This window comes from Chamaea fasciata, unplaced genomic scaffold (assembly GCF_029207755.1).
Source record: "Chamaea fasciata isolate MVZ Bird 193981 ecotype frontalis unplaced genomic scaffold, bChaFas1.0.hap1 SCAF_5, whole genome shotgun sequence".
Taxonomy (NCBI): domain Eukaryota; kingdom Metazoa; phylum Chordata; class Aves; order Passeriformes; family Sylviidae; genus Chamaea; species Chamaea fasciata.
In genome coordinates this window covers 33,796,228-33,816,972 of record NW_027094090.1, presented here as the reverse complement: position 1 = coordinate 33,816,972, position 20,745 = coordinate 33,796,228, and the positions used below count along the sequence as shown (strand labels likewise).

General features: G+C 40.9%; 1 protein-coding gene across 1 annotated transcript in view; it reads right to left on the bottom strand.

Moving 5' to 3' along the window:
• Window positions 1-18,299, bottom strand: part of HMGA2 (high mobility group AT-hook 2) — a 112,746-nt gene extending 94,447 nt beyond the window's left edge. Inside the window, exons 1-3 of the mRNA XM_066183197.1 lie at window positions 17,907-18,299; window positions 15,079-15,165; window positions 7,388-7,438 (exon numbers count right to left, since the gene is read on the bottom strand). Coding sequence (XP_066039294.1) covers window positions 7,388-7,438; window positions 15,079-15,165; window positions 17,907-18,017 — 249 coding nt within the window. The 5' untranslated portion in view covers window positions 18,018-18,299. The remainder of the gene's footprint in view (window positions 1-7,387; window positions 7,439-15,078; window positions 15,166-17,906) is intronic.
• Between the last annotated feature and the right edge of the window lie 2,446 nt (window positions 18,300-20,745).

Sequence of the window (20,745 nt, the reverse complement as noted above, 5' to 3'; positions counted from 1 at the left end):
ATTGCCCACCAGCTAGACATATATCAGAGATACTGAAATAGTCACACCTGAATTTACAGAAACAGGTTTAAAATATCTATTGGTTTAAAATAAAGGATTGGAAACTGTGTTTCCTTCCCTGCCTCATCCAATGTGCTCTCAAGCAATCTTAACTGGAGGAGGATGGCCTTGAGCTGAAGGCACAGGGCAGGCTGCCAGGAAATCCGAGTTCTATTCCTGGCTCTCCTACAGATTTCCTTGGGCAAGGCAATTAACCTTGTGGAGTACACTTTCAATGGAGGTGAGGCCCAGCTTCTCTTTCTGCATTCATAACATTTTCAATGGCGAAAACGAAATTGTAGGAGCAAGAATGAGTGCCTGTACTTTCCTTTACCTGATGCATTTTCTCTGTCAGGTATTTGGATGAACAATTGTTAGTAACTGTGCTAGTAAAATCAAACACTGCAGGTGTAAAAATGCCTCCTGATGTTGCCGCAAACAATCTCAGTGCTCAGTTTCCTCATATGTAAAACAGGCATTGAGGCTTATAAAATCAAAGTACACAGCCAAACAGAAAATTGATTTTTAAAGTTCTTGAACACCTGTTATCTGAGATCATAAAAAGGAAATTGCTAAGAATTTCAGTTTGCCTTTCACTAGAGATGCTCTAATTTTACTTGGTGCATTTTTTTACCTGATAAAATTTCCTCTTTGGACCTCAAACAGAACAAGATTTTCCTTTAAGGAGTCTGAAATGTCAGATGAAGTCAAAATATTTTTTTAGCATGATGTCTAACATGATATCTTTTAATTGACCTTAACAGAAGTGCAAGTGAATTAGAGAATGAGTGAAATATCCTTTTGCTAATATAAATGCATTTTAGAAAACCAATATCATGGCTAAATTTTATGTTGTGGTCCATTTCAAATAAGTGTTGCCACATCCATTTATACCAACAAAGAACAGGACTCTGAAATTCCAAGGAAGGACGCTATTTGCTTAGACAAATGTCTAAAGAAATGAAGACATACACCTCTCTGAACACTGAGGAGACAGAACATAGTTTTAGTGATTTTTTAAACGCATTTGGTACAAGCATATAGGATGAATTTTTGCCTCTCCCAGAATGTTGAATTGAAAAGTAAAAAAAGAAAACAACCAAAAATTGGCGAAAGAAAAAAGAGAGCATCTGTTAGTCTGAGGAGAAAAGTTCAACAGTCACTGCTTTTGTCAAAATGTTCATGTTTTGAGAGTTCATTTCTTTTTCAGATCATCTAAACTGGAAAGTAAGTGTATAGGTATAAAGATTTTAAGGCTTTTAATTCATGTCCTTCATCCACTTCCTAAGTTTAGGTATTTTAAAGGAGAGGTCAACAGACCTTTTTTCATAATTATAAAAGCCCCTTCAGGCTGTGTAGACCACTGAAACAATGAACACTCTCAGGTGATGCTCTTGCCCACACAGATGTAGAACATGTTCAAGAAAGAAGATATTTTATATTACTAAGTTATAAAATAGTATCTATGACCTCCAGAAGGAAGCTAAGGTAGTTTGGAAGATTAAAGTAACTGCAACTTAGGTAAATTTTCACAATGTGCTTCACATGAAGCAGTAACACCATAGATATAGCAGTCAAAAATTGTAAAGACTCAAAATAACTGAAATTATGTTATTCTTCCAAGAACAAGAAACTCAGTTTTTATCTGTGCTACCTTCTGTAATTTCATAAATAGTAACTTTTTCATTAATCATTCAATATATGCAACTTGAATTTTACCCCAGCCATGGCTTGCTCTAAATGGACCTGGTAGTACTTAATTTAAACAAACACATGTTCTCTAGACCAGCTTAGGGATACACTGGTAAGCACCACCTCAAAGGGGAGAAAGTCGCACACTAACCTTTTGCTATCTAAAAGTCAATTATGTGTCTTATTTTATTGTCTGGGTTGTCTTCCATGGTGTAAAAAGATTCATATGTCCAGCTGAGAATTCACCACTGCTCTAACAAAGCCTTCTTTGGAGCAGGATGGACTATGATCTCAGAACATTCTTCTTTCTCTCTAACACCCAGTGAATAAGCTTGCATGAATTTAAGCATGATTTCATACGAGACAAAAAAGGCTGCCTGCATATGAAGTAAGAAAAATTAGTTAAATGACTTCACATCACAGAGTATGTCACTAGCAGACAGAAACTTGACTCAGGTGTGGAAAGGCTCAGTGTTCATATATTCACAGGATATTTTGGGTTGGAAGGGACCCACAGGGATCATCAGATCCAACTCTTAAGTGAATGTCTGTATGGGCATTTAAGCCACAACCTTGGCATTACTAACATCACGCTCTGACCAACTGAGTTAATTTGGGCAAGAAATAGCCTCAAAACATTGACAGGTCCTCTGAGGCAATGGGATTTTCTTGATACATACTTCTTCAAAATTAAGAACCTAAATTTCAAAATCTTAATGAGCACTAGGAGTCCTTGCCCTGACACAGGAATTGCTGGCATAGAAACGTCCCACCAATTGCATGTTTAAGGTTTTGTATCTCAGCTATGTCAGAATTGCACTGGGAAATAATCCGAAGAAAAAGTTATTATAAAAAAAAGCACTTTTGTAATATTTTTTAAATGTGGTTTGGCACTGCTTAAACTGCCATTCTGTATACAGTGAAACTCTGCCCTCACTAAAAAAGTACTATAATCATCAATCATGTAATCATCAAATGGTTTGGGTTGGAAGGCACCTGGAAGATCACCTAGTTCCAGCACCCTGCCATGAGCTAAGACACCTTTCACTAGACCAGTTTGCTCAAAGCCCCATCTACCTTGGCCTTGAGCACTCCCAGAGGTGGGACATTCACAATTTCTCTGAGCACTGTTCCAGTGTCTCACCACCCCCACAGTAAGCAATTTCCTCTTAATATTTAACCTAAACCACTCTCTTACAGTTTAAGGCCATTTTCCCTTGTCCTATCACTACAGGTCCCTGTAAAAAGTCCATCTCCATATTTTTTGTAGCTCTCTGTGATTACTGGGAGGCTACTGTACAGTCTGTCTGAAGCCTTCTCCAGGCTGAACAGCCCCTACCCTCTCAGCTTGTCTAGATGACCACGACTAGATCAGATTAAAAATCTGCTTAATGAAATTAGTTTTTTATTATCGCTTATCTCCTACCAAACTGAAATGTGCTCTCTATACTATTCAGCAGAAAACAAAATTGTTGCAAGTTTTCTGAACAAGTCACAGTTCTTACTTAGGCTTCAGTGATAGGATGCACAAGCAGATGCTTCACATGCATTCTGCGTGTCCCTGGTCAGAAGATCACAGACTATTTTCTGCTGTTACAAGCATGTAAATTCTAGAATTTCATCTATCCATGCTTTAAAACAGCGATATGGCATGGAATCAGCCATCTCTTCTCCTTACCAAAGTCCTCCTCAAGGCTGTAAGAAACTCTGGACTGTTCCCTGGAACAACTCTGCCATGCCATGCAGAGAATCTGTGGTTGAAGTCAAACAATTAGGAAATGCAAAAAAAATTTCTACCTAAAGACTCAACAATGGAAATAATAAACAAATACCCTTTTCAGCATCAGCTTCAAAACTGGATTTCAGATTCCTCCATTAAACTGATGCCTGAGAGCACTAGAGGACTATGAAATTTCCAGGACTTTTCAAGGCATGTCTTTGGAACAAACAGCAAAACAACTGATTACTTAGTCCTCTGCACCACTCATAAACCTTCAGACCCTTCCTTTCAGTCAAATTACAGGCATATCCAAATTAAATTAAAAAAAAAATAAAATAAAAAACCTTTGATAGCTCTTTACAAAGGGCTATGTGAAGCCATGAGCAAAACAGTTGCTGACTACACGAGCAGCAGCATCAGGCCTCAATGGCAAACACATGGCCCTGATGTAGTTAATGACAAACCTTTCACTGACTTTTGTGAATGTGAATTTGACTTCATGCCTGTGCTACATAAAATAATTCTGCAAATAAAAACCAGGTTGCTTCATAGACTTTTTTTAAGCATCAAAGGCTATGTCTATAATATGGACTACAGGAGGGTGCTGAGGACCTAAGGTCCAAACCACACACCTTTCAAGAGGTTTTTATTTCACTCTAGCCTAGTCCTGTGGGTTGAATGTCTACCAGACTGCACTTCTGCAGTACATCTTCCAATTTGGTTTCATTTGAAAGGAGTCCAACCAATGAGCTCAGGGACTGCTACACAACACATACAGTAAGTGGGGAAAATTAGGAGACGCATTTCCAAAGCCTACTCCTGATTTGACCTCACACACTAATGCAGATGCATTCAAGGAGCTTAGAATATGTTTGTGCAATAAAACCTCTAAAATTAAGGAGTACTGAGGTCCCCATGAAGAGGGTAAATAGGTAATAGACTCACAGCTTTCAATGTGTTCCACACGCGCGCAGCAACCTACAGTGAAGGTGAGTTTTACAGCAGCAAGAACTGTGTTGCTGATTTCAATGTTCATTTCTCACCTGCTTGACCTTTTTATCTTCAGGACTTTCATCCAATTCTCCATATTTAGAAAGCTTTTTTAGGTAGCTGAATATTTTATTTTCATAAGATTTTGTTTAATCTCTACCATCTATTCTATTGACAAAGGTCTTCTTTCCCTTGACAACTTTGCAAAGTACACATCGTTGCACCGAAAAGATCATCTGATGTCTCATATGCTTGTGATAAACTGGGCTGCTTGCCCTCTTCACTTGGGCTCTCCCTCCCCCTCTCAGTTTTATACTAGTCAAAAAAGATTTACTTCTCTTCTAAAAAATAATATATAAATAAATACACTGTGAGTCACAAACATTAAATACTTAATGTGAACCAGCAGAAAGACCAGCTACCGGAATTCTGCAGTGGTCTGTTAGCTTGTATGTCTCTGCATGAGCATATTGAAGGAAACAGCAGAAATAATATTTTACAATTTGATGAACAACATATGACACAGAACCTCTAGACTCCCAAAAAAAAGGTTACAAACTTACGAAAATGTAGAATTCTGCCGTCTCCAAGAAGAAAACCCCACACGCTCCTTACTTGCACAGATACTAAACCATCATCATTAAGGCTTGACATATATAAATAAATTGGATTAAAGAAGAATATAATCATTAAGGATTAAACTGAGATATGGGTGATAAAAAGGGACACTTTCTGGCTATATCCTGGAGGCCTAAAAAGAAAAGATGATGCTGTACCATCTGCTTTCAGACAGACTCCTCCCCTAATTTCAACTACAAGCTAGAAGGAGTCTGTGAACTTCATTTAAACTGGCGAGAAAAAAGAGAAGGGGGGAAAATTACATATTTGATTCTCATAGTCTGAAGAATTATCTCAATGAAAGCTGCAGATTGGAGCATTATCTCTGAAAATTACAAGAAGCAATTATATCATTGTAAAAAGAAAATAAAAAGACTATGCTTTCAACAGGTACAAGAGCAAAGTAAAACTGAGTTTCAAAATATGTATTAATTGTAAAAAAATAGTGAAACTATTGAAAGTATTGGTCTCATAATAAAGTAATGCATACAACCCATTTCAGTAACTCCCATTTCTGAAAATCAGATTCTTGACCTGACAAATAGCCCATTCCATACTGAATGCTCCACTGATACTGCCTATTCTTTCTTCCCCATAAAATACAAACATAGAAGGGAAGCATTCTAGCCTGCAAGATGCCTGAAATGCTATATGAGCCTTTTTCACTGAAAACTCACCTTAGTTTCTGACTATGAGTACCTGGAAGAGAAAATCTTCTTAACATTTCAGGCTGCTGCCTTTTCCCTTTTCCCCAAACTCTTCAAACCTCCCTATTCACCTGTCACACATTCCTAACTCAGAGGGGATGGCTTGACTATTATAAATTAACTACTCTCATAAACCAGGTATTTTTGCTGTTTCCCAGGGATTGCACCCAAGGTGAGGATCAAGCAGGCAACGCTCAGCGTCCAGATACACAAGGTTCAAGCCAGACGGGAGGAAGCAGACAGAAACTGACCCACGTTTTACTGCACTTGGCATTTGCCTTCCCCAAGCTGCTTATGAGAAGATCACCAGCAGAGATGTGTTTCAAAAAGCCATCTTTTTTTAATGCCAGTGAGCTTCCTCAGGTACCTGAAAAGCACCTGACATAAAAACTACAGGTATAAACCACTCATCTAGTATGCAGTGGTCAGTTTTCTCCAACGAAATATCCTGTAGTACCTTCACTGGAAAATGCAATAGAACTAGCTCTTAAGGTGACTGCTAAAGGCAGTTTTCCTGTGTTTAGTGGCCGATACTCTGGAGAACCTTAGCTGTAGTTTTCAGTGCCTTCTGGTGCAATTTGAGCTTTTGAAAGCTTATTCTTTTACAACTCTTTTAACAGCTATGCAAAAGAACTGAACAAAATGGAGGGGAAAATTCCAGGACTGACTAGAGGAAAGAGAATACAGAGTGAAATAAGGGGTTGAAATTAAGGTGGTGGGGGTGGATTTGAAAAAGAAGTTTAAAGTAAAATGTTGAGCAAGGAAAGGGAACTGGAAAAGGGAAATCAGAAAGGTAAACTTGTGATGAAGCACAGAGCCACACCTTTGTATCTTCTAATACTCAATCCCATTTTCCCAGTGACACTCCATATGAAAGCCCATGCAGAAGCCCATGCAGATGAGAGGGAGACCCTCATTAGCTGTAGACATCAGTGAGAACACAAAATTTCAAGCACTTAAGACTGAAATACTTCCATAGCTGAGGAATAAAAACATGCGTCTGATAGACACATCTAAAGACTAAATGGGGTCAGGAAAAACGGAAACTTTCAATGAAATATATTACCAGTCACTACAAATATATGAGGCATGAAAATGACTGTGAATGGAAAAACTAAGTCCTAAGTGCAAGTACCCTGCTGTTCATCTGTGCTCTTTCTCACTGGATTTAAGAAAAATATGCATGTTTCCAGGCAATGTAGAACAAAAGCATTTTGGTTTTTAAACTTTATCTTGTGCACCCTACATCTGAGTCTTATCACCCTCTGATGTCTGATATTGCCCCTTTAACCTTTGTTACTCAGTTACTGAACAAGTTATCTCATTGTTACCCTCTTTTGAAGGAAGAGTAGAGGCTCTTTTCATGCTGATAAGATACGCATAAATATTCACTGGAAGCAAACATTCAGTTGTAAAGTGTCTTGAGCAAACTACCAGAGTCTAAAGGTAGGAAGCTGTGATCAACTTTTTTAGTCTCTTAACCCTTTAGTCAATCCACCAGAACAAAGAGTCACAGAAGACAGATGCTTTTTTTTACAAATGAAACTACTGTTCTCTGAAGGAAAGGACTTTATAACATGCTTTACAACACAGCAAATAAATCTGGAAGTGAAATACCTACCCATTTTCTGGGCCGGCCTCTAGGTCGCTTTTCACCAGTGGCTTCTGCTTTCTGTAAAAGAAACACAACATATTTTATACCTCAGCATTACTTAACAGCCTCAGTAACTAGGAACCCCTTTCCTGTAACATAAGCTACAATTATACCTCTTGGGTGGCACCAGGCCCCCTAGCTAACCTGTGTGTTTTTTGGCAGAATGTGATTATGCTGCTTTTTGCAGCATTTCCTAGCCAGTGTGCCTAGCCAGTGCTCACCTGCACCCAAGGGTGTCCCCAGCCCTGATCCACACTGTGTCCAGGAGATGGAGGAGTGTCCCCACACAGCCCCAGCTGCTCAGGACCCTCGGCAGAGCCTGGGGTGCCCTGGCCAGCCATCTGACATGCAAGTGAGGGTGGGGATGTAGGGCAGTTGCGAAACCCGAGACCCTCCAATAACATCAAATCTAGTCTTTCACAGGCCATCAAAAAGTACTTAGAGATACTAAATTAAAAATACAGCCTGTTTCAAGTTTGATCAAAGCAGTTTACAACAGCTACAATTCCTTTTTTAGTCTCATTATGTACACGCATGAAATTAATTAGGACAGACTATCATCATGAATATGTCTGTGTTCTTATTGGGAAACAATTTCTCTACTTTTCACATGCAGTTTTCCAGGCAAAAGCACCTCCTTAAGCTGTAAGTAAAACTTTTATGGCTCAAAACACACCTTCCCTTTCCAGGTTTAAGGAAACAACGTGGAAGAGACCCTAAATGTGACAGCTATATTTATGTAAGCCCAGCAGTTGCTCCTGGAGCTCAGCTTAAAGGAAATATGGGGGTTTATAGGCTCTTCCACTAATTCCACTGTGCGACATTGTGAATACTACTACTAATAACATTACTGATGCAGTACACTAAAAAACTTACAGAGTTTAAAATGAAAAAAAGTCAGATTATTCTCTCTAGCTAGGCTATGCCCATCCATACACTTCACCAGGTAAATAATCCTGTTCCACTCAGGATTTAGCCACAACCTGTAGTCAGGGCAGGACTTTCCAGATACAAAGTCCCCAAGAATGAAGACTTTTAGTACACATGAATTGTTTTGCTTTGGGTTTTTTTTTTTTTTCGCCCCCAGTTAACTCTATGTGTATTTGATTTGCCCTTAGAAATCAACTGTGCCATTAAGTAAATCACTTGCTGGTCAATCACTGTAACATATACTGTAACCTAATGCTGTGTAAATCTGATCTCTCTAAAAGAGAACTTGAGCTGAGGAACTAGTGGAGGAATCTCTACAAAAAAACCTGCCCTGTGAGTTAAATGCAATTACTTTGAAATAAATACCTTGCAATAAGAAAGCTGTGAAAAATAAAATTCACACTCCTAAAGGGCAAAATTATCACTCAGACTTGTTAAAAGAGTAAACTTGAGCTTTAATCGTTTATACCGGTGTTACATGTAAGGTGAAACCCTCTTAAGAGAATACTTGTTAAAGTGCATTTACTATAGCCTATAGCTGTCTGTTTCAGAGTTTTGTTTCCTTTAAGCATTCAATTTCTTTGTAACTTGTAACCTGAAGGATGCAAAAAACCAGATATGGTATAGTGTTGATAAACTGTAGCCCCCTGATTCTTCATTTACTTCATGAAACACTGGGCATAAATCTCAAAAAGAAAATATCAGTTTAAATTGGTTTTAACAAATCAACACTTGACAGGTTATCAGAGCACTACGGCTACTCATTTTCTTCTGTGTATTATTGCATCTGAAGGAAAGATCATATCCCAAAACTCTTAAAAAAAAAAAAAAATTTTGAAAACAAAAAGTACTTTGGTCTAATAATTAGAGCCCGTACAAAACCGACACAAATTTTAACTACAAATTATAATGAATATGAGGGATTTCTCTGAAAAACTAATCTTTGCTTCCTGCCACAAACTGTCACACAGTGTGGCGGCTTCCCATGAGCAGCGCTGAGCTCTACCACCACCACCAAAGGTCCATGTCAGAAGTGGCTGGTGTTCCTGCTGGCTAGTTTGGGTAATGGTTTCTCAAGTGCTTGGGGACCTTGCAGATTGAAAGGCACTATATCCCTGCCGTATATGAATTCCACCTCATGTTAGAAAAAAAAACATTTCCATAGTTCTTATCAAAACCAAATCTTTCCCAGAGGTGAGCTGAGCAAACAGCCAGGCATGCCAGAGGTGATGTTTTGGTACAGAGAGATTCTGTAAGTAAATAGCAAGGTTTTCACAGATTAAACTGCAGAAGATGAATGACAAGAACCTCCAAAGTGAAAGTTTTAATCTCCTTCTCCAGAGTAGAGAAAGACGAAACACTTCTAGAACAAACAAAAGGAGTAGTAGCAGCATGGTGGTAATGATAAATACATGAAGTTTAGGAAAATATTCCACCTCCTTCCCTCTTTATTGAGCCTGCATTTCGCCAAAATACAGCTTGTATTTTCCCCAGCAGCCTAAAACTGCCTTTTAATTGACACCTTGAAGAAATGTTTTACTGTGTGTCAGACAGATAATACATTGTTTCTCCATGAAAGAGCTAAAACATTGCCTTTCCTCTGAATAGGTTTTTGCATCATCAGAAACACCCTGGTCTGTTGGCTTTTGGCTTGAATTGCAACATTGCCTCTGAAGCTAGGGGCAAATCCTGACAGAGCTCTAGACCTCCCAGAGGTGGGTTTGGTCAGGGGGTTTTAATGTTTTTTTTTAACATTTGGTGCTACTATGCTATGAGGCATGACCTTGGTTTTTACAGCTAAGACATGAAATCACCAAATTTAAAGAAGGGTCCAGTATGTTATCAAATACAAAGCGCATTTCATTAAAAATAGGAAATTTCTTACAAACAATAATAAAACATACTATTTTTGCAAGGTCACATTTGAGGAACAGAACTAAATTTACTCATATTTAAAAGCAGGACCTATGTGGGAGATGGTTTTTATCTATCACAGGTAGGAAAGATCACCATTTCAGTCACTGCTGTCTGGAAGAGAGCTAACAGTCCCCAGGAAGATTTGCAATCCACTGTACCACAGGGCCATCAAACCCTGCTTCCAAACAGCTTCTCTCAGCAGCTCCAGCACTCGACTGCCCATGATCTCTGCCTCTTTATTGCAAAACTGCGCTGTACCCAGACAGAAATCAAGGCTGTACTACTGAAAGCAATTAACAAGACAAGACAAATAAAAATAAGTGAATGGCTTTAAAGTGCTCTTTGGGCATCTATGTATTGTCAAGGAAGGCCTCAAATGCAAGAGAATCCAAATCTGAAGAACTTTATCTACTTCGAAAATTATCTGCTGGAGATGTCAGATAAAATGTGTCAGAGCTGTAAGTCAGGTAAAATAAGTGATAGTTCTCAGGAGGAAGATCACTGCTATCAAACAGAGTTAAAAGACCTTGCTCAGGAATGTGACCATCTCAAAAAACCACACAGTTATTTAGTCAAAAAATAGTCTTAAAAAAACCTTAGGCATTGACTAAGTACAAAAACATCACACTTTCCATGTCCTGTTTTATCCATTTTAATACTAAACAAAAGTCAGTCTTCTGCTTTTCCTATCTTGGTCAAAACATTTGATTTTGAGGTCTCTTATTTTTTCAGTGCAATAACCACACTACAATAACTTGATAAATTATATCTTGTTTTCCCTTTAAGCTTGCAGTGACTGGTGTTGGTGAAAATGAATGAAGCATGGAGAAGCCAACTAGATTTTTGTGAACCAATTCAGGGCAGAGTCCTGATCACATGCACTTTTCTGGTTTGTTTTTTTTTTGTTGTTGTTTTTTTTTTCTTTTACCTTTGGACTGCTTAACCCAGGGACATGCCTTTCTACATACCAAACCTTGCCATGTAATATAGTGACAGTAGCAAGTGTAGTCACACACAGGATCACAAGCTCTAGTTTTCAGAGGATGATGCATCAAGCTCTGTATGTGTTTTCAGTGAAACTCACTACACCAATAACTACAACAAAACTCAACGTGTTTTAGCTGAAGGTAAATTTTATTAAAGAATTTTTACCATTGCATATTGATATCCCTTGAGAATTCCTTTGAAGACAATCATATAGTAGTCACTACTCCTTTTTCTCAAGTGTGTTTCCTGCTCCCAAACACAAAAGTATTTATGCCTATACAGTATTACAGTATTTTTGTCAAGCCAAACTACAGGGGCTAAAAAAACCCACAAACAAACAACCCCCCCCCCCAAAAAAAAAACAAAACAAAAAAAAAAACCAACAAGGAAGACCTAGGAAGGGAAATGTGATGGGTGAACACAGCTCTCCAAACAAATAAAATTCAATCACAGAACACCCAGGAACATAAAAAAAGGAAGATTCCCTACTATGACCATCCTGAAAAAATAGTTGTGCTTTAGGGAGGAAAAACCCCCAAAACCCCATTTACATTTTGCTTTATTTTTTTTTTCAAATATTTTAAATGAATGACAGAATAACTTGCTTAAAGATGAAGACTGCATAATAACAACGTAATTGTGGAGACTGAAGTGGACGGTGATCAGGAGTTTTTTGTCTCTACCTCTTCTTATCTATCTGGTAATATATTTTGTTCCTCCTGTTTGTGAAAATTAAACAACTGAGAAATGGTTTTGTCTTCTATAAAACACAGTTTATTTGTTTCTAGTTTATAAAAACTTAGGCATGTGTGATATGCCAGGCTTTAAGAAAAGAAAAAAGCATATTACCCAAAATTAGAGTAATTGCCACATTATTAGCTGTTCAGTTAGTTTTGCAACATTCTGTATGCATTGTCAAGTTTCACATTGCTAATTTCCTAACAAGAACAGTTTGTTTTGAGATGCCCCAAGGCCAGTTTACTAAGACCAAACACAAGCTCTTAAAGCTAAAAAAAAAAAAAAAAAAAATTAAAAAAAAAAAATCCTGTGAACCAAGAAATTTTAAATATACAACACAACCACAATTCCTGGGAAAATTGTCCATCAACTGATTTAAGGGTATTTCCTTCTTTAAGTATAACAAAACAAAGCCCCAGTTCTGGAGTATTTTTAACTCACTGCCAGTTTGTGCAATACATTTTTAATTGTGATGTGTAATGCTTTGCAAGAGAACACCCAATCAATTAATCATGAGTGCCTTCTCATGGCTGCTCGGTGGGTTCTCCTGGTCGGCATTTATCTAACATGTTGTGAACACTCTGAAGCATTTCAATGAGCTCCCTTTGAAACACACAGGGCACGCACTTTTCTTTAGAAATTCCAGCAAATTCCAGCTGGGTGTATAGTACCCAGGTTCACATGTAGAGGGACTTGAGCTAAGATAGCCAGTTCTCTTTCTGGGGGTTGAGACAGGCTAGAGAAAGTCTTAATAAATGTATGTATGCATATGTATGTGTACCACAAAATGTAACATATAGGTCACTCCTTTTAGAGGTGATACCCTCACCACCAAACAAAGCTTTCTTACAGTGTCAAAACCTTCCCATCCATATTACAGTTAGAAAAACTATTGGAAATAATATTACATTAAAAGATACTTTGAGATACCTGGTGAGAAGCTGAACCATTTTAGAGAGGGTTAATTATCAATTTGGAAAAAGGGCTAAAATATTTATTTGAAATGTGATACCAGTCTCTTTCTTCAAGTAAGGCATTATAAGAGTTTTATGTTTTAGAGGATTTATCAAACATTTATATACTTTATCTATAAACCTAGAAACGAGTAAGACTTGTAATTACATACCCCTCAAAGGGTTTTTTAATTATAAAAAAGGACATGTGGTCTTTGGTCAATTTTTTACATTAGCAACACCCAAAAGCTTTAATTAGAGCAGCAACTTGATGCATTCTGAAAATCAAAATTTTACAATGAAATTACTCAGTTTGTAAATTAGATTAAGAAAGCATAACTGTGTACCAGAATCATCTGGAAAACTCTTCCATTTGATAAACCTACACACATATGAATGTTTTAAAATTGTTTTCCATTTATACTGATTTCCAAATCACTTATGTAAATGAAATAATGTCAATATTTCTTTTAGAAGCATTTTTTAAAAACACATTTCCACAAATTACTTAGAATTTAATCTTACTACAAATGTTTCTCCTAGGAAAGCCAACACTCATAGGAGTAATATTTAAAATACTAAAGCTCACATTTGGATTTGCTAGACTAATAAAAAACTGCTCTCTGTCTTTTGAAGAGTGACATATAAACTATTTTAACATGAATCTGAGGAATGCTTTTACTGTATAGAGAAAAAAATTCAACATTTTAAGCCCATTACCTTGCAGAATGGCATTGAAAGATTTTTTTAATACTTAACCTGTAAAGCATTTTTTACTAATTCATGGATTTCTTGACAGAACATGCTGCTTCTTTTCCAGCCCATAAAGTAAAAAAAAAACCACCCCCCCCCAAAAAAAAAAAAAAAAAAAAAACCAAACCAAAAAAACCCACCACCACCAACAAAACAACCAAAACCCAACCAATTTTGAATTTAAAGACAGTTGGAAAAGTATCTCAAACAAATGTTGAAAACACTTTAAACAAAACAGACATAAAACCATAGTCACCTTTTAATGATTTAATATTTATCAGTAGTTGCTATAGTAATTTATAACACTGAAAACTGCCAAACTCAATATGGTCAGTACCATAGGCATACTGAAAAATGAACCATAATTAGATGAGGACACAAATACCTTCCACACGTCCTGTCATGCACCTCCTTAAAAGATACTGGTCCAGTTTAGCCCTACAGTTCACCACTACATTTTGTAAGCTTTTGTTTCTGATTTAGTACCTGCAAACTAGTGCTAACTGCTGTATAACCAACAACATAAACAAATCTCCCATATTTGTTTCCAAGCCTATACACAACTATTTGCCTTCACTAAAATATTTCCTACAGAAGGGTATGCATGATTTGCCTTGATAACACAGTTTATTAATGCTGTGCTTTCCCCAATTCAAATAAAATTTAGACAAATTTTCATGTTGTATTTGTGATGTAAAGTCCATGCACTAAATGCAGTGACTTCAGGGAGCTTCTCCTGTAGCTAAAGGCAACCAGAACCACCAGAATAAAAGTTTGGTCCCATCACCAAGCAGAAACAGTGGTTCAGAAGACTAAAAGCACTTCCAGTAAAAGTCACTTTGAAACTGATTACTAAACAAGATATAATAGGCTTTTACTGTAACTCAAAGTTTACTTTATCATCACATTTTAAGGCTGTAAATTTCAATATATGCACTTATTTCCATCAACACATAATTGGATTTACTTCTAATTAACTTATGTTTGACAAAGCACTTAGCTTTAATATACAGATTTGGTCTGTAATAGTAACAACTGTAAGTGGGCAAGAAATTAATCTTCCTCTTACAAAAATCTTAATGAAGAAAATAATATCCTTAACATTGACTTCCTTACTAGATACAGGACATCTCATGGTTTCTCATGAAATACATTACTATTTCATTAATCTCTAGACTACTAAGAAAGATGCCCTTAAAGGTTCTGTACTTAGGGTCTTTATGTTATTTCTAATTTTAAAAATGTGAAAATCATGCTTTATATAGCTTCCATTATTAAAAGAGTTCCAATCCCACACTTCCCAGCCTAAATGAATGGATTTTTTTGCTACCAGCTGATAAAAAAACAGCATTAGTAATTCTTTCTATTTAATAATCTCACCTTCTGAGCTGCTTTAGAGGGACTCTTGTTTTTGCTTCCTTTGGGTCTTCCTCTTGGTCTTTTAGGAGATGGTTCACCAGTTGGTTCCTAAATACAGGAAAACATGCTATTGTGGCAAGAGGCTACAACTAACCCAGATGATCTAAAGGATAAACTAAACTGAGAAGTTGCTTAAAATATATTCATTAACAGTGTCATTAAATACCATAATATTAATAATGCAACATGAAAAATTTAGCAGCTCCAGGTAAAGGAAAAAATATGTTTTGCACAATAAAGGACTTCTCTTACAATTGCATAAAAAACACTTGGAAAAGTGTGCATATTCTAACATGTAAGTTATAGCAGGAAAAACATTTTTAAAGATGGCTATTATTTCCCTCATATAAGAGTGGTTATTTAAAAAATATTGCAGTTACCCATAAAATTTCAACTGCATTGCATTATAGCATGATACAGTTATCACATGTAGTTTCTAGCACAAAATTTTGGGGGAAAAGAAGTTAACTACCAGAATATTGTAAAGTAATATGAGACTATTTCTCTCTCAAGGGGGCAAACTTTTTTCTGCTGTTCTGCAGTAGGCATTATATTCACACCTTTTCTAAAGAAAATTGATTTGTATTCACATGCAAATGTAAACGTTTCTTCAAAGAGAACACTAGTAAGCCAAAAAAACCAAAGAAAAATTTGAAAAACCCCGACTAGAAAATGAGTCAACACTGATTATTTTAGCTATTTTCTTAACTAGTTCCTTTGCCTGCCAGTAAATAACCAGTCCTTAAAACTGGGTATGAATTACTAAGAGCTCAGATTCCAAATATTTATTCAGTGAATCATAAACACTATAAAACCCTTCTAGTCTTGAATATTATACATTTCATTCAGATTACAGGATGTGGTAGAACTAATTAAGTGCAGTTTGTTAACTTAAACCAGTTTAAACCCCTTCAGCTTTCATAATTCCCGGGTAGGTTGAGGGGAGGCTGGCAGGGGGACTCCCCAAGTGCTGCAGCTCAGTGGCGAGCCCCGCAGGCACTGCACATCTGGGCTGAGCACGTTGAAGGAGACGCATTTTTCTTTCACTTCCACACATTCAAACACTACGGGAGGAAAAAGAAAAAAAAAAAAAAAAAAAAAGGAAAAGAAAAAAGGGAGGAAAAAAAAGAGGAAAATAAAGGAAAATAAAAGGGGGGGGAAGGAAAAAAAAAACCCCAAAAAAAAGAAAAAAGAAAAAAAGGAAGCCCTGGCACAAGCCAGCAGGCTCGGTGGGTGCTGGCTGCCGGGGCTGGTCGAGGGCAATGAGGGGGTGAAGCAGAAGGGGGACAGAGCCCGCAGTCACCGGACCGATGGAGTGAGTGTCACCAAGGGCAGAGCGAGGTAACGGGGGGGCTCTGCTTTTATGGCTTTCCAAAAAGTACTTTCTGTGCAATTTACAGGACCATATCGGGGCGGGGGAGGGGAAGGAAGCAAAGCAGCCGGGTTTCCCCCGGCTCGGGGTTCTGCCGCTCAGCTCTCTCCATGTTTCGAGCCCCTCGAAGGCTCTCGTGGCAGTGGGGCTGATGCCAAATGAATGGGAAGTAAACACGTTTAAAGCAGGCGGAATCTGGCTTTAAAATGAGCTCCATAGAGAGCCCTGCTTCTCAATCGCGACTTCCGAGGGAGGCAGGGAAAAGGCTGCGGGCGGCTCCGCGCTGGCCCCGCCGAGCTGCGGGATTAATTGGTTGCATCCGCAGGCAAAATCCTCCTTCGGCGGCGCCGGCGGAGGGGCTGCAGAGCGCGGGGGCTTCCCCCGGGCCCCTCGCCCGGCGGCAGGGGCTGAGCGCGGCTCGGCAGCTCCAGGCGATGCGACAATGGCACTTCGGGAAAGGAAGGGAAGGGGGGTGGGGGTGGGAATAACACACGGATCTAGCAACCTTAGCGCGAATTCAGGTCTTGCAAGTCAAAAAGGGGAGCCCAGCGCGTCCCTTTCGGGGTCCAGGTGGAGGCAGTGGGTGCGGGTGGAAAGGAGCACAGGGCTCCGCTCCCCGCGTCCAGACACGGCAGCGTTTCTGTCGCCTCGACCTGCCTGGGAAAGCGCTGAAGCTAGGGCAAAAGGTGTTTGAAAACAGGGCAAGACCCCTCCGGCTACCTCCCCCACCTCCATCAGCAACGGGGGCACCTCTCTCTACACGATGAGGGGGGCGAAGGGGGGGAGGTGGGAAAGGGGGGAAAGCCGGGGAGGGGGTGCGGGGAAAGGAAAAAGGCGAAAAAAAACCTATGCGACTTCCTAGTCACCCTCCTCTCCCCCAGCCCCAGCGTCTAGGGGCAGTTCAGGGGCTGGGCTGGTCAAGATCGGAGGCGGCAGCAGCGCCCGGTGGGACCCGACACATGCACACACACGCGCGCACGCAGATTGAGATATTGCGAGGCTGAGAGAGGAGGGAGACAGGAGAGCCCCGTTCCCTGCTCCTCGCTTTCGCAATTTCAAAATCAGCTCGAAATGACCCAGCGAGCGCTGGTTGGTCGGAGCCGCGCTGCTCCATGTTCCCCATTTACATTGAAAAGCCCCAGCTCGCTCCCTGCACAATAGTGAAAGTCCCGAGGAGGCTCCGCGGCTCAGCCACGGGCAGGCAGCGCCCCGTCGCTCCGGGGTCCCCCCGCCGGGGCGCCCGACGGAGCCCCTCGCTACGCCTCTGCACCACCTCGCCGGGAAGCAGCGCACAACAAAGCCCCCCCCCTCCCCCCCCGCCCCGTCGCCAGGACTCCTTCACTTGCAGCACAATACGTACATGTACATGCCTATAACACTATAGATCTGCGGCTCTACGTATCTATACGATACTGACTTGTGGTTGTTTCCTGGGTCTGCCTCGTCCTCTCTTCTGAGGCTGTGCGGTTGCAGGTTGCTCCTGGGCAGCAGTGGAAGGCTGACCGGGTCCCTCACCTTGTGCACTCATCGTGACTTCTGCTGCTCAGCCTGAAACCAGTCTCTCCAAAGCACCTTGGAAGGGGGGAATCAAAACGAGCTCTTGCTGCTTTTGCTGCTCGCTGCCACCACCACACCGGACGTCCTGGTGCTGCCAAAAAGGAGAAGAGAAGGGGAGGAGGAGGAGGAGGAGGTGATGGTGGTAGTGGTGTTGGTGGTGGTGGAAAAGGAGGGGGAATGAATCTGTCTTACAATTTGGGAATGGTTAGTAACATTAAGCAACTCAAAAGAGGAGAGGTTAAAAAAAAAAAAAAAAAAAAAAAAAAAAAAAAAAAAAGGAAAGGCAGAGTAAGTTGCAACCCTGGAAATGCAAGGAGAGAGGGAAATAGTCCGAAGGTAGTCGGGAGCAAACCAAGAAGAGGAAAAAAGTCCTACAAATTGAAAGCAAGTGGTGGCTATCGCGCTTAGATCGGATCAGGACAAATTAAGATAAGACACACTGAAAATGGACTGAGAACACTGCACAATCTTGCCAGAAGCATGCACCCTGAGAAGACGGGGATTTCGGCAGCAGCGGGAGCAGCGCGCAAAAGGAGCGAACATTTAAAAATAATAATAAAAAAACTATTTGTGAGATTGGGAGGGAAAAAAAAAAAGGGGGGGGGGGGGGGCGGTCCTGGGTTCGTGTCTGTGATGCGAGCTCCTGGACTGGAAATATTATTATGCGAATCCTGCCCACGGACTAAACTAGGATGAGGGTAAAGGGAGGGGAAGAAAAAAAAACAAAAACACAACAAAAACGAAGGAAAAGAAAAGAAAAGCCACCTTTACCCGCGGGTGGAAAAACAAGGAGGGGGCTGCAGAAAAAAAAAAAAAAAAAAAAAAAAAGAAAAAGAGAGAGAGGAGGAGGCAGAGCAAAAACCCGGCGATGGGGGGCTGGCGGTCGGCCAGATAAAACACGAGCAGCACGGCAGCCGGGGCAGCGGCGGCAGAGCGCGCCGCCGCCTCACGTGTCCCGCACCGGTCGGGCCGCGCCGCCACCGCGGCTTTAAAGGGCCAGGCCGGGCCCGGCGCCCGCCGCCCGCACGCGCCCGCCCGCGGCCACCGCGCGGGGCTGCGCGGCCGCCGCACGTGCGCGCCCCGCCGAACAAAGGCGGCCGCGCCGGGACGCGCCCGCCGCGCTCCGGCCCCGGGCGGCCGCCGGGAGCGCGGCTCCCCCGCCGGCGGCGCGGATGCCGGGCAGGCGCTGCCATCGCGGCGCGGGCTGCGCGCCTCGCGAGACGGCCGCCGCCGCGGTAAGATGTGGGCGGTGTAACCCGACGGCGGGTCGGAGCTGCCCTGCCGGGAGGGTGACGGCACGGGGAATGACCTTGCGGAGAGCCCTGCCCCGGCATTGTTCTTCCTATTAGCATGGCGGGGCCGCAGGCTGCTCCTTTTCCCAGACCCCGTAGGCAGGGTGTCCAGCACAGCCCTCTCTCCCCCTCCGCCGGAGTTCGGTCCTCTCCCGTACAAGCCATGGTTAGGCGCCCCTCCGCTGTGGCAATAAGGAGATGGCCGCAAAAGGCCAGGGAGGACCCCCCTGTCTGTGCGTCCCCCAAAGAAAACGTTCACACCTGGGCTTCACGTGCAACTTGGGCATTTCCTCCAGTCCCAGTGCCACTCCTCCCACAAGGTCTTGCACTTTGGCTGACAGCCACCCCTGTAGTAACTGTCTGGTGACATCCTTTCTCCCCTAGTCGGGGCTGGACAAGCGCAGGAGAGCGCTCAGAAGGAAAAGTTGCATTATCGTATGTAATACTGAAGAGGGCAGAGATACTGTTGCAACAGTCCTTGTGCAAGCTATCGAAATACAGCCAGTTTTCTTGACACCTTATAAATTCTTATATCTATCGATAAATAAGGAAACAGGCAGAAAGTTACTACAATCAAACATATGCAGTCATTGACCGGCAAGGACTGTGCTGAGGAGACAGCTGAGTCATTTTCTATGGAATAGAAAAAGTACACTGCAGACAGATGGGCTAAAGAAAGAGTAATTCTAGAACACCTCTTAAGGCTGAAAATATTGCCAAAGTGTTCTTAATCCAATCACAAGAATCCCAAAGCCTGCTTCACTCCCATCCCCAAAAGCAACCAGCTATGGAAGATAGACACAGTCCACCTGTTAAATCTAACAGCTATTAGAAAAGCCTTGTAGTCCTACTGCATTTTGTAAAATATTCAGTTCCCATCACACCATGAAGAAATCCATAGAGCCCTACATCTATTCTATACATCAAAAGATTAAGCTGCTGTATGCGATTGGGATTCCAAGTGGACGTTGTGAAGTCTTTGGTTAAAAGTGCAGCAGCACATAACTTTTATAACATCTATTAATCTCTTAAAAGCATTTTAATGTGTCTGTTTCTCTGGAAGAAAGTGTTACATGCAATTGGTAAAAGCCTGTTGCTCCAAAACATTCATCTCTACAGAATCGTCCTATATGGGCTATTAATTGTACCCCTAGTCTTCCCTTGAGCAGTTCTAGTAAAAATACTATAGTTCAAAGACTTTTTACATGTAGCCATAAGCAAATAATTTTCACATGAGATCAGTATTCCTAAGCTCCCTGTTTGAAAGCTGTTCTGGATAAGAAAAGCCTTGATGCTTGCACTGTGCCCAGCACAACAATTTGGGTCTTTCTACAGTCTGACTACAGATTCACCATCATAAGAATCAGTATCCAAGATCTAAGCAATTGTGGGTCTTTCATTTACTTG